At 45.1% G+C, this 14170-nt stretch overlaps 1 protein-coding gene across 1 annotated transcript in view; it reads left to right on the forward strand.

Annotated features, from left to right (window-relative positions):
• Window positions 1-14170, forward strand: part of creb3l1 (cAMP responsive element binding protein 3-like 1) — a 24976-nt gene continuing 10806 nt past the window's right edge. The window contains exons 1-3 of the mRNA XM_070958137.1: window positions 1-432; window positions 8757-8889; window positions 10147-10233. Coding sequence (XP_070814238.1) covers window positions 322-432; window positions 8757-8889; window positions 10147-10233 — 331 coding nt within the window. The 5' untranslated portion in view covers window positions 1-321. The remainder of the gene's footprint in view (window positions 433-8756; window positions 8890-10146; window positions 10234-14170) is intronic.

Raw genomic sequence — 14170 nt, forward strand, 5'->3', positions numbered from 1 at the left:
ATTGGCGCGAGGGAGAGACAGCGCACGCGAGGAGGTAGGCAGAGCCGCACGCACGCAGCTGGATGGACAGGACCGACTCCGCCACAGCTGTCGAAGGATGTGAATTTTCGACGTTTTTCAAGTTTGTCACCGAAAGAAAGCAGCAGCTGGACTCAGCTCGACTCACCGGGTTCGCACGCGGGTGGTCCAACACCGGCTGGACACGGACACGGCGCGCGGCGGCCGTTTGAAAACAAACTGCCTCGCTTCATTAATGAGTCGATTTTAAGATTAGATAGCTGCTGACCATCCGTCCAGTGAGCTGTAGACAGACACGCAACCATGATGGAGTCTATCTTAGACAGTTTGACAGCAGAGAAACTCTACCCGTCCGGAGGGACCAACCTGTTGGACCTGGAGGAACTCAGCGACGGAGATTTCCTCACTAATGTGGTGAGCTCTCGCGCACACTGCCTTTAATTAGCATCTCCCTGTTGTCACCTGTGTGAGTGTACAGTGTAGCTACATGTTGACGAGTGTGACCCATAAAGTGTGATGCAGTGTTTTGATTTTTCTCAGCTGGAAGTCAGCTGTCCGCATTTAAAGTCCCTTCAATCAAACGCACAGCGCTGCCCGTTCCTCCCGGAGCCGGACCTCAGGAGGGCGGTGCAGTTTTCAGATCCTGACTGACATCCGGGCCTCCTATCGTGCTGTTTGTGTTTAATCGTGTAAACTAAGCTGTGAGACTGAGGACACTCACACAAGCTGGCGAGTTACTCGTTAACTTGCGCGTGTGTGCTCAGCTGCAGGTGTTGCAGTCCTCAGCAGCACACCTGACTGCTGCTGCGGTGTGTGTGTGTGTGTGTGTGTGTGTGTGTGTGTGTGTGTGTGTGTGTGTGTGTGACAGCCTGGGCATGTCCTCAGCAGAATCTGGATTGTGCACAGCTGTTTTGTGTCCATTAGTTTTCAATGAAGCCTTCCAGTGTTTGTCTTAACTAAACCTTAATTAACACCCAGGTAGCTCCTGAACTAATGAAAGCCTTCACTGCTGCAACTCAAGCCGCATTTCAGCCAAGTAATCGATCAGTTGTCTGACAGAAAAATAATCTGCGGCTGCTTTGATGATCATTTAAGTCATTTTTAAAGCAGAAAATGGCTCGTTGCACTCTTTCAAACTGGTCATTTTCTATGATCTTTGAGTTTTGAAAAAGGCAGATGCAGGCCTGAGTAATGAAATCAGGTGTTTAATTTGATGTCTTTATTGACTTTAGTCAGCCAGTTGTTAAATTGTACATCTCATGTTTAGTCAGCTGTAGTGTATCCTGTCCTGTGATTGAATCTTATCCTACCAGCTCAGTGCTTCTGCCGCCCTTTTCTCTCTCTCCGTGCATCACTCAGACCCCTTTAAAGCCACCTGTCGTCACCAATCCTTATGCCGTGTCCAAAAGCAACAGGTTACCAGGGGCAACAGCTGCACGTATCCTCCTGTTGCACCATAGAAGAAGACCTGTGGCTGTAGTGAACGGGATGTGGTCGAGCAGAATTTCACTCGTTTCCAGGCAAATAATTAGTTGTTTCATGGCCACTTTGAGCGTTAGTGACTGCGCTGCTCCATGTAAATGTAGTCAGTTGTGATGAGAGCCTGTTACCTGTGATGTCTGACAATGTATTCCTCCCCACTCTGCCCTGTTTCCAAGTGAACTGCCATGCACCTCCAGCTACGAAAGTACACCGCCGCGTCCTCTGTGCACGCTATGCTTGACCGAGCTTTGCACTCTGAGTACCGTTTCCCTGCTGCACGCTGGGAGTTTAATGACAAATATCTCCGTGTTAGCAGGAAGTACTCTTTCTTCATTTCCGTCCATCAGCAGCTGTCTCTTTTTCCACTCTGTGTCATTCCCTCTTTTCTTTTTTTTAACAGTGCAGGTTTTTATAAGCAGGCCTCTATTCTAGTCAGTGAGTCAGCCGAGCAGTCTGCTTGTGGTTTATACCCCCCCGTCCCTGTTCTAAATAAAGTAGTCCACTCTGCTGTGAAGCCACTAGGCTGGGCTGTACCATTGAGGACATGGGAAAAGATGGCTGATTAGCTGCACTGCAGAATGGCACGCTTATACATGCTTCAGTGCAGTGAATGGGCCTGATTTTCTCTCCTTAACATGTACTCTGCAGTGGTGTTGTATGAACAGGTGCTAATGATGGGAAGCAGCATCAAAGACCTTCCTCTGACAGTGTCTTAATCATAGACTGTCCGTAAAGATGGGCGACGCGTCTTTTTCCCACTGTACAAAAATTTATTCAAAAATATCCCCCCTATCAGGGGACACCCACCCGACTCAATCACAAGCCAGTCACAGCTGACAATCATCACTTGACTCCCTCTTTTTATAGCATCAAATATCTGATTAAAACCCAAACTCAGCAGAAAAGTGAAGACTTGAGCATCGATCAGCATGAGAACTACCTAAACTGACCATCTTTGGCAAAATGCACTTGACTAGTACTTTGATTTTTACTTCGGCCTGTGTCCCACCTGCTGGAGGGGGTGGGTTTATGGCCTGTGCTGCAGCCAGCCACCAGGAGGCGAGATGTTTTGGCTTCTGTCATGCCGCCCATCTTTATGTACCGGCAATGGTATTAATGGTAACCTGTGAGTTCCTCTTTTTCTCCATCCCTGCTTGTGTTCTCCACTGGTGTGCAGCGTTCATGGCAGTCGTGTGGAGAAGGATGAGCAGATCCAGATCAGCAGATGTGGAGCCTCCTGACTATTGTTAATCCAGTATTTACTCTGCTTTTGACTCTCCACCAACTTCACCCAGCAGCTGCTAAATGCTCCAAAGTTCAGACAGTGGTGGGCAAGTCGGATGGGTATGGTGGTGGTGGTGGTGGTGGTGCACCAAAACAGCAAAGATTGCTTTATGGCAGGGTGTGTTCCTACATGCAGGACAGCAGGGATTCACACACTTTCCGCTCTGTTTAGCTCTTAGCTGCAGTGGAATTGAACAGATGCTGTGAAGCTGATCAGTGACCACAGCTGCTGGTTTGCTGTAGTCGATCATCTGAGCATCATGTGCACCTCTGCATTTTCCCACAATATCAAGGGTCATGCACCATTTACCACTGTCTGCAAACTCCTGATGGGTGAGGACCGCTCTCCTGAATCCTTAAGGAGGAATCAGTCGGGCTGCAGCTAATGAGTATTTTCATGATTGTCATGAGACTCCAAAACCTAAAGATATTCCGCTTACTTTTACTTTGTGTATTCTCACAATTCAGAAGTGCAGATATCTTTACGTTTTGGTCTGAGATTCTGAACTTCCACCGTTTAATCGGCTGAGATTTATCAAAAATGAAAATAAGCGTTCTTTGCAGGCGAGCACATGCGTTTACACACACTTGCACAAAGCAGGGGTAGTTCAGTGAGTGCAAGTTGTGGGTTGGTCTCTGTGTTTTCTATGTGATTCTTTTCTACTCTCCTCTCATCTATGTTTCTATAAAAACCAAATCTGCAGTCATAATTCTCTGCAGATGTTTGGACCACGCAGCCTTTCGCTGGTAAACACACACACACACACACACACACATATATACATCCTTCAGTCCCTCATCCATGAGTCTCCTCTAGATTTATATTGTGTCCCCCGTCTTCTCCTCCTTCTAATATATCCTCTGTCCATATTCTATTCAACTCTGTTCTACTCTCCGTTCAGACCCTGTACTCCAGCTTTAAAAGGACACACCCAGCTCATTTGCATGCTCGCTGCCGATTGGCCACCGAGCTGCCAGATGGAATGTGAGCAGGCATGCAGCAGTGTGAGTGTGTGAGGAAAAATACTCCTCCACTGTTTCACTGAGCACTACAGAGGAGCTCGCTTCTGTCTCAACACACACGCACACACACGCACACACACACACACAGCTCACATCACCACATGTGGCCAGTTCATTCAGGAGAGACTTAATTGAAAGTCTTTGGCAATTAAACCCCATCATGACATAAGGGGGCAGTGATGCCCCCCCACCACCAAAGAAAACATCGTCCCTTACCTTTACGGGCAGCAGTGGACGCAAAGTGAAAAGCAAAGCAGAGGAAAACTTCACGTGGTTATCGGTTCATTTTTCTGTTGAAATGAATGTGATGATATGAGGTCTGCGGTGAGCAGAAATGCATGAATATGGTAATGACCAGATGTGATGCATGCATGTGTATGCAATGAGCAAGGTCAGCGATGATGCATTGCCTGATAATTGGTACCTTTATTATCTGAATGAATTATATACTAGGGAGGACGTGAATACAAGATAAGTGCAGCCGGGACCACAACAGCAGATGGAATGACAGGGGAACATCAGAGCTGATAACCACAAAAATGAGAGCTTACATTCGCGAGGACGGCGTTGACGCGATTGGCCGCAGAAGTATTTGATAATGGATTTTGAGCCAGGACCGCAGAGTAGGCGACTCTGCGTAAGACATGGACTGTAGTGACGGGGTGAAAGACTATTTCTAGTATTGTTAGAGGATGCTGTGTATTCGCCACCATCTAAGCAATGCATGAAAAGATCATCAGAGTCAAGTCAAGCCGGTTCAATTCAATGCAAAATGGGGAAAGTGAGTGACTTTAGAGACACCTTTCAGAAGTAATTTAATAAAATGAAATAGGAGAAGGGTCAAAATGTCTGATGCTGGACTGAATCCCAGCAATCACAGAGGTTTGAAATGGCAGCGACAGTAGAAAGAGTTTATGAGAACAGGTTTAAGTTGCATACCAACAGAAATGCACAAAGCGTCAGCGTATTGAAGCAAGGTCCTTTGGTTTAGGACAGAGCTGGGTGTTGAAGACTGGACGTCTGGACGGTGCTAGCGTGTTAGCCAGGATAAGAGCGTAATGCCGACGTTTTCAGCTCTCTCACACCTGCAGCAAGCGTTTTACACTACACAAAAATCTACATCTCAAGTTAGAAAGTAGCCTTAATCAGTGACATTTTTTCAGCGTGCTTCCCTTTGGCCTGTACTTGATGTTCTGAGGAGTTTATGATGGTTTGGACTGCAGTGTTTTCGCCATAATGACATAAAATCTTTGACCTGGCTGTCAGTCCACTTCCCATCTGGGCTTCCTCCGTCGCTCTATCAGGGAAAGAGTGAGAATGTGATTCGTTTGTATGATTGTTAAGGAGCAGCAGGTGGCTGCCTCACCAGCAGACCCCCACCCTGCTGGGTTAAAGGTGACTGATGGATGAGCAGTTTGGCTCATGGCAGCAAACTTCGCATGCAGAGCGACGCTGGCGATTTGAACCCTTTCTGCCTGTTTCACCTGAACCAGTCAGGCATCCAAATGAAAGGAGAGGACGGAGATATGTTGAGACTCAACACTGTTAATTACAGGCATAACAGAGTCGCGCTCTGCTTTTATAATTACTCCCTGCATCTGCCTTTCCCAGCTCTTTGCCTGTGTGGTTTAGATCTCAGCCCCATCCCCCTAATGACACACCACCACTGAAATAAGCTATAAAACCCGTCAACTGCTTTTTAACACTGTTTTCCTCCCTAATGTGATTCTTTTCCCAGCACAGAGGGTTCAGGTAATGAAAGGTCCAGACCTCTGCAGCTCTATTCAGACTGACTGCATCTGTTCCAGGAGCGACTGAACCACCGTGGACTCAGAAAGCTTCCTGTCCTAATAACTGCAATCACAAGTCACAACTATATGTATTTATCCCTGTCTTTCAAAGCTGTGCTCTGGAGTGGTTTACAAGACAAATGATGAAACAATTACACAGAGACAAACAGAAAATAACATTTATAATGAGATATCAGGTGATGCACTGATTACCTGCATAACATAAATACCTGCTAAATTAAGAGAGCAGCTGCCCCAGCAACGATTTTATGTTGTAAATGCAAATATTTTTTAGCCTTCATAGCTTTTTATAGCCTGCATCGATCCTTGAGGGGCTCCCCTGTGGCTTCAGGGTTAAGACACCAACCCTGAGCTGCAACATCAGTGTAATTTCCCGACTCTCTCCCCTCACTTACCTTTCATTTCTCTACTGTCAGCCTCAAAGTCAGTCTATCAATCCTTGATCATTTGTGTGTTATAGCCACTGCTGGGTGTGCAGGAGTTAAATATTATACAGTAAAATGTCAGCGCTGCTAGTGGAGAGCAGCATAAAGGCTAACACTGTTCATCTAATGCGGCTATTAGCTAATTGAAGGTCATACTAAATTGTTTCAATTATTCCTCTCCTTCCCTGCAACTTTCCTACCACCAATTTCACCCTCATTTCTCCAGACGGGAACCTTTCCACTGTTTATTTTCAGCTGCCCGCTTTAAATGTGGCCTATATTCCTTCACGGAACAGGGTCACAGCAGCGCCGTCATGGCTCTTTTAAACACTTTTATTTTTTTGTTTTTACCATAAGACAACACACAAACGAACAAACAAAAGAGGTCTGGGACAATACGTAATACAATCTATAGGTAAAATAAAAAGGGAAAACAGTCACAGATACATATTATCAAGTTCAAGAAGTGTCCAGGAGATACAGCAGTTACTCATTGTCTGTTTGGTAACAACAGTCCCACTTGTTCCACAATATATCTCCCTTCTCTTTTTGTAGTTGGAGGTTAAAAGTCATTTTCTCCATCAGACGGATAGAGTTGATCACACCGGTAAGGGCAGTTACAGTGGGGGGGACGTCACGGCTCTTTTAAAGCCATATTGTTCCAGCATTTAGTGCAGCGACAGAACAATGCTGTGTTACTGATGAATGAATAAGAAGTTCGCTTGTGTGTGAGCGAAGAGCAATTGTACCTCAGCCTTGAGATTATGCTCAAATACAAATATTGATGTGATTCCTTGAGTGACTATGAGATCTCCTGATTGCCATCTATCTTTTTTTGTGGAAAAAAGTGAACCACCCGATGTTTGTTTGTGCAGACACAACCCTGCAGTTTTCTACACAACAGCGGGGCAGATGCAGGGTTTACCTTTCTGAGGGTTTGCAGCCTCTCACCTGCAGCTCTTCATCGAACTGCAGCTGCTCCTTGTTGCGTTCCTCCCTTGCAACAATTAGAAACGAAGCTGAACGGAGACGTCTCGTAGATGCATTTTGATGAACGTTTTGCAGGTTTGCATGAGCAGTAATTTAATACAGCTCTGATGCAAAGTAAGCAGAGTGAAGAGTGAGGCTGTTATCAATGAGAGAGAATTAAAAACAATGCAGGATTACGCACACGCCTCGTTTCCCGTTCATCACTTGAATTCAGCATGGAGGTGCCACTAACAATGAAAACTACACAGATGACTTACAGAGTGCAAATATGTTGAATGGCTACAACCGTAAATAATCATCAAAAACGGGCTTCGACTTCATGCAAATCTTTTTTTTTGTGCTGTTTTAAATTAACATTCTTTCTCAGAGCTCATCACAGTCCACAGCTGAGTTTCAAAGCGTCAGCAGTTCTTCATGTGTCACGTGCTACTGTTATTCTACCCACCATATGCATGTCTATCCTCTGTGTGTATGTGTGTGTGGGTATGAGTGTGTGCTTACTCCACATGCTTTTATTAGACAGCTGCATGCGTCTCAGAGTTTCCTGACAAACACCGTTGACCTCCAACAGTCACACGTGCTGGTGCTCGGAGATAACGCACATGTCAAAGTTGCTTAACTTATTGAAACAAACAAATAATCTTACATTACATAACCTGCGCACATCACCAGTGACTCCCAGCACTCATACCTTTAGTACACTCCTGTGCAAAGCTATGACGCTAAGCAATGGCCGAGCACACCTTTTCCGACTTTGCAAAGCTCCGTCGAGCTGAGGGAGCTGCAGAGTTTGGTGAGTGCTCCTTGTTGGTTTTGTCACGACAGGCGAGCCTTTCATTCCTCCATTGTTCATTTGAAAGCATATTGAAGTTAGCTCTGTATTTATTATCACAGTCGTGTCTTTATTGTTGCTACTGGCCACATCTAATCTGCTGTGACACTTCTGGCAGTTTTTGGAGAAGATCTGAAGCTAATTTCCAGGCATAAAACATGTAAATCAATTTTTGTATTTGCTGTTAATTAAATCAAGTTATTTCTGTCACTGTGTCTGCCTGAGACGTCTCCAAGCAGAGTTCGCTTGTGCAGTTGATTGGTTTCAACAAATCCATCTGTGTGTGTGTGTGTGTGTGTGTGTGTGTGTGTGTGTGTGTGTGCACGCTTTTGTACTGCTTTGTGCATTTTTGCTTAAGACCAGGGTGACTCATATTGTGTGTTTGTGTGTGTAAAGCAGTGAAAGCAGAGCACCATGCTGTCCCAGGCTTCCAGAACATCGTCTCTCAGCTCAGTGACTCATTCATCCAGACTGAGGATGAATCTGTCAGGGCTGTTTCCCAGGCAGTCTTCAGGCCATCAGCGCAGCGCTGTCTGCTTTCTGATTCGGAGAGATAGTCCGCCGTCGACTAATCGTCCACTATTTTGAAATTAACCTGAGTAACTTTTATGCCTCCATGTCGCCATTGTCGTGAATGCAGATATGTCTGATTAAAACTTGGTGGTCAAAGGTCAAGGTCGCTAATTTTGACAGAACTTCACACAAACGCCTCATAAGATAACATGAACAAGTGGTGACATTTCATATGCAAAGGTCAGCTTCTCTGTGACGTCATAATGCGAGGAGAGACCGTGGCCGTAATTCACATTCGGTCTGAAATATTTCATCTTCTGTCCGAGGATTTGCTGCTTGTCTTTGTTTTATTAAATTGTTGCTCTTGTTGTTTTCCAGCCTTTTTCGGGTGACCAGATGGACGACTTCAGCAGCGAATTATTCAGCAGTTTCTTTGACGACCACCTATTAGAGCGGCCCCTGCTGGCAGACAGACCTTCTCTGTTACACATGGACATAGACAGCAGCCCAGGTCAGCTCCTCTTACATAATCAAGAATCATTATTACGAGAAAACGCATGGCACTTTCCTCCTCACAGTGTAAAATAAAACACCTGTGCAAAGATAGAAATGCACCAGGGGTTAGATCACACTCGTTCCATTAGCCTAAAATTCCTACTTATTTCCAGTGTCTGGATTAACTTCTCACAGCAGGTAGCTGAAGTTGCTTGCTGGAACTCATTCCCATATGTTTGCCTTGAAATGCCTGTAGGCCAAAAAATACCACAGTTTCCCTCGCTGCAGTAATGGTGACATTTACATGACCTTCTCATTTACTCGCATAATGTCCAGCAGCGCAGCAGCCAGTTGCTCCACTCCCGAGCGAGTAGAAAATCCCATTATTTGGTTTGATTGGAAAGCCAAAACTCTGCATGAACAGCAACCGTATCAAGTTGTAACTTCCCAACCACTGACATCAACCCTGGCTCGGTTCTCCCCAGAGAGGTCGAATTCCACCAAATGAGAGCCAGAGTCTGTTGCAAAAGCCTCTCACTTCCAAAACTCCGCACTGTGGACCAGGAGGGAACACACAGGACTTGCACCCCTCACCTAGCAGGTGCTGGGTCTGTGAAGAGGGGGCCACTGGCCGAGCTACTCGCTCACAATCTGAAACGAGAGCCGCTCAGATGGGGCTTGTTCTGCCTGTTCAGAGTTATTGTGTCAGTCTGTTAAAGCTGTCGAAGGACCATCTTGAGCGCTTGCCTATGGACAGAATCCGGTGATGTACTACGAGTGCTTGGTTTTGGCTCGTCTGTTTTCCAACATGGCGGTCGGGTCACAAACGTTCTCATATCACAGCTAAACAGTCCACGAAAATATGTTTCGCATAAAGTTGCTAATAAAGCTGTCTGGATAGTAAATCATGAATAATAAGCTCCTCTCAGACATAAAGTTTATGACTTTAATTTGAGGTCAGTTTAGCATGTCGGTGTCATGTCTCCATAAACACCAGTGTCGGAAAAAAACAATGTTAATGAGGTGATTTTAAATTTTTCTGTAATATAAAAATGATTTTATCCCCTCGTGGTGTGGGTTAAACCAAACCTTTCCCACAGTGTAAATGAGAGCAGCACCCTGTAGGCTGCTCGCCGCTCACGCACCAGGTGGTAAACATGAGAGCGCTGTGGCTCCTACAATACGCCTGAATGACTAAAAGGCATCACTTCAACGTGTTAAACGCAGCAATGTCACATTTTCCATTTCTGAAAAGGACCTCTGAATCTCACAGATATTCAAGCGGAGCACAGCTACTCTTTGAGCGAAGACTCCGCCCCCCAGAGCCCAGCCCTGTCAATCAAAATGGACCAAGAGTCTGGTAGGTCATCCTGTTCATTAAAACGTTTCACCGATCCTTAAACCCGTTTGCTCCTTTCTGTCTTAGTTTATGCCTCTTGGAAAAATGGCGAGCCAACCAAAACTCAGCGGCTGATGTTTAGTCTGGTTCATCATCACCCTGGCTGTCCTCTGTTTATCTGGTTGGCCCTGTTTTCTCTCTCATATACTATCTGTCAAGCACTCTGACCCCGTCTGTCCAATCATATGAACTCTGACTGAATTAATCCGCCGTCTGTCATGTGATATGTGTGATGATTGGCTCTTTCAGCCTCAGGGCCAGAAACCTTACTGTCTTGTACAAAGACTGTGTGCAAGCAGGCGTGATGCTTCATTTGTCTAATGAGGACCAGGTTATTGATATGTTGATTGACAGGAAGACAGGCCAATCGGTTAGTTTGCAGCGGGGAGGAGGCTGCGCTGGGACTGATAGGTCTGTTATGCTGTATGTAAGAGGAGCGTTTGTCTTCTGCGCTGTAAGATAGAAATACTGTCTTTCAGACTCTGCTGTCTCTCTCTCTCTGTCTGTCTAGTCTTCCTCATTATCTCGTCCTGTCGTCTTCTCTGCCTGTGTCTCTGCCCGTCCTCCTCTGTCTCTGTCTGTACCTGTCGTCCTCGCTCTGTCTGTCTGTTCTCCGTTTGTCCCGGGGATCCTGCTGTCTGAGCAGCAGGATCCCAGACTGAGTAGTTTTCCTCCAGCTAAGCCCTGCCCACCTAACACACACACACATACACACACACACACACACACACACACACACACACACACACAAAACGCTATGACAAGCATATGGTTTCGAGTCTGCAGCTTTAGCCGAAGGCAGCGGAAACTCTCTCTTCTGACAGGTTATCTCTCTCTCTCTCTGTCTCTCTCTCTGTCTCTCTCTGTCTCCCGCTCTGTCTCTCTGTCTCTCTCTCTCTCTCTCTAACTTTTCTTTTTCTATCGTTCCTTCTCCGTCTCCCTTAATCCAATTAAATCCATTTTATTGGTATGAATGTCGGATTACCTGTATTGCCAAAATACCACACTGGACAAAAACACGGAGCTCACATCATAAAACGCCCGCCTGGCTCGTGCATTGTTTTCAGTTCAACACTGTGAACTTGAATGTTTATTTATATAATATTCTGCTCTTCAGCGAGATTAAAAAAACATCAGACTGGATGAATCAGTGTAAGACAGAGTCAGAATCACTGCAGTCAATCCAGCTCTTACACATACGCTATGCTTATAATGTAAATGTACACTGATGCCAAAGCAAACAGGATGTTCTGAAACCTAAAAGAAAAAAACTGAAACGTTTAGGCGGCTTTGATTTCGTGGTAGCTCATATATATTTTTGTCATTCGCTGCCTTCGTCTGTAGTTGCATAGCTGTAGTCTTGAGCTCACATATGGAGCATGCACACAGAGAGAGAGAGAGACCTACATGTCTTATGTATTTGAATGTAATCCATTGCTATTGAACTTTATCCAAAATGCATTTTGCAACCAGAATGTGCTCCGTATTACTTTTCCACCAAGTCTACTTTGGTGCCTCCCCTGCACAAATGCATGATTGCATACAAATACATATATTATGATTATTACTTCTGGGAAGATATCACTCTTTACCCCAGATTTCACTCCATAAATTACGTTTGTTTTTATTGAATATGCTTTTGTTATTCTCTCATACTTGCTAGATTGTGTGTTTATATGTGTTGTTGTCCAAAAATTGCAGTATTTTGGCTGCAGAATGAGCAAAGGGTTTTACTGCATGTTCGTTTGTGTCGTCTCCGGGCCTCATCGCGTCTCCTGCACGCGATGCTCCACCTGCAGAACGCCGCTGTGCGCTCTGATCTGAGTGTCACATGTCGGATTAAGCCACTTGTTGGAACACCTACTGCATACTTTTCATTTTCAGATTTACCACTTCGCCCTGTTCACATTTCTTCTGAAAAATCTTCTGTGAGACAGCTGGACCATTAGCTGCCATTTTGGCTTGAAAAGTGTTTTGACAAGACTGCTGCAGCTGAAACGTTGATCCAGTCGTACAGTATCGCTCTAATGATGGCATTTCAGGGTTGGGCTTGCAAGTATTTAACTACAATAGTTGCCTTGGACCATAACACAACTGTGTTTCAGTACATTTACGATGCATGCTAACACACGTGCAAAAAGCAGCTGTAGATTCTGCTAAGAGTCGCACATAAAACTGGGATCTCTTGGTGCTCAATCTTATTCTCCAGTGATGCTTGAGAGGATCCATGTGCAAGCTGCTTTTTGTGCCTTTTCACAGGCCTCACAGGCATCCAGTGAGAGCAGCGCTATGGCAGCAGCAGCAGCTCGTTTGTCTTGATGAATCAGGTTAATTAGCCACCCGGGGATCTCAGGAGTGGTTGCCCTTTCAGACAGCTAGTTTGTTCTGAATGAGGGAGTTAGTGGATCATAGTTTATTCTCTTGGACAACAACAGATAGTAATTTAAGGTCCTGCCCAAGCAATGGATGCCCCGGATACAAATCAAATTTGCCTGATTTGGCAAAGCATCGGTAGGGAGGTTTTAACCCTGCTGTCCCCTCTTCTTTCTTTTTGGTATTAGCGCGTGTTGGTCTCATTTGGTCTCATTCAGTCAAAGGGAAGCTGTGTGTTTTACTGCAGCTCCTGCTGCGCTGCTCCATTTATGGTTTTAATACTCCTGCTGTCCCACTGAGATCAAACACAGTCACCACCTCTCCGCCGTTAAAGCCCCCCGTCATGACTGCCAGGAGCCTTTGTTCATTAGCCGTTGCCCTATGATAGGATTTCTTACCTGCGTTTACGAGCCGCACAGGCAGAGTCTCTTTTATTGACAGCATCCAAAGAGATGCCGTAAAGTGTTTAAGCAGAGGATCAGGTTTTACTGTATCCAGAAGCATCTTTTACAGTTACAGAAATACAAAACAATATGTCTAAAATGATGTTTAGACCCCTCTTCACAGAGTACGAACATTTTTAATCACTTTAATGTTAAAAATGTGCATTTTTCTTTGAATTGCATCGTTATTTAGAAAATGTCTTCTTGCTATCATTTCTGTTTATGTTATTTGCATGAACAGAAGACTAAATATGCATTCATGCCTACTTCTCTGCAGCATTCATATGCAGAATTTAAATCAAGTGAAGTTTCCACTGGTTCTTGTTCTGTCGAGCCTTTTCCTTGCAGTTTCTGTCAGTGGCGCCAAAATAAAGCAAACGTCAGCTGCAGCCCATTCAAATTACATAATATTCAATGATTCTTTGCTGAGTACACTTCACAGAGTTATATTTAGGAGTATCAAGTCTGATAATATGAAGGAAAAAGAAAGAAGAAAGCGGCCCAGACAGCTGTCGAAGAATGCATCAAATAATCAAAATGCATTCTTTTTGATGAACCTTCCTCCAGACGTGTCAAAGGATGTGTCGTTCTAGCTTTGATGAAAATACCAGAGTAGCTACAAATGTGCAGAACCTTCCCATGTGTTGGCTAACAGCTAGCAGCCTCTGGTATTCATTATGAAATGGTGGTGGAGGGCTTCCAATCAAGCCCTGGCTTAACAAGGGCAGGAGGCTTAACGAGGCTCAGGCTAGCAGCAGGACCGGCCTCATTAGGAGAGGCTTCTGTGGGTCTGACTTACGGAGAGGATGTGGGGGGAGAGTAAAGAGTGGAGCTACCCCCCAAAACTGAATTCAGATGCTACTCCTGATCTTTAATATGTAGTGATTGATTTCAGAGTCATCATGCTGATCAGAGACCGAAGCTGTCATTTGATTTTGAGACAGGACTAGATTAATTAACCTGTGATGCTCCTTTGTTTTCCAGTAGAGCTGAAACCATTCATCAGTTAGACAGGAAGCTGATTGAGAGAAGATTAATTGCTCGAGTCGCTTATCAAGCTAAAATCCCGCACTCCAGTCTGT

The sequence above is a fragment of the Chaetodon trifascialis genome, chromosome 24, assembly GCF_039877785.1.
Source record: "Chaetodon trifascialis isolate fChaTrf1 chromosome 24, fChaTrf1.hap1, whole genome shotgun sequence".
In the NCBI taxonomy this organism is placed as follows: Eukaryota; Metazoa; Chordata; class Actinopteri; order Chaetodontiformes; family Chaetodontidae; genus Chaetodon; species Chaetodon trifascialis.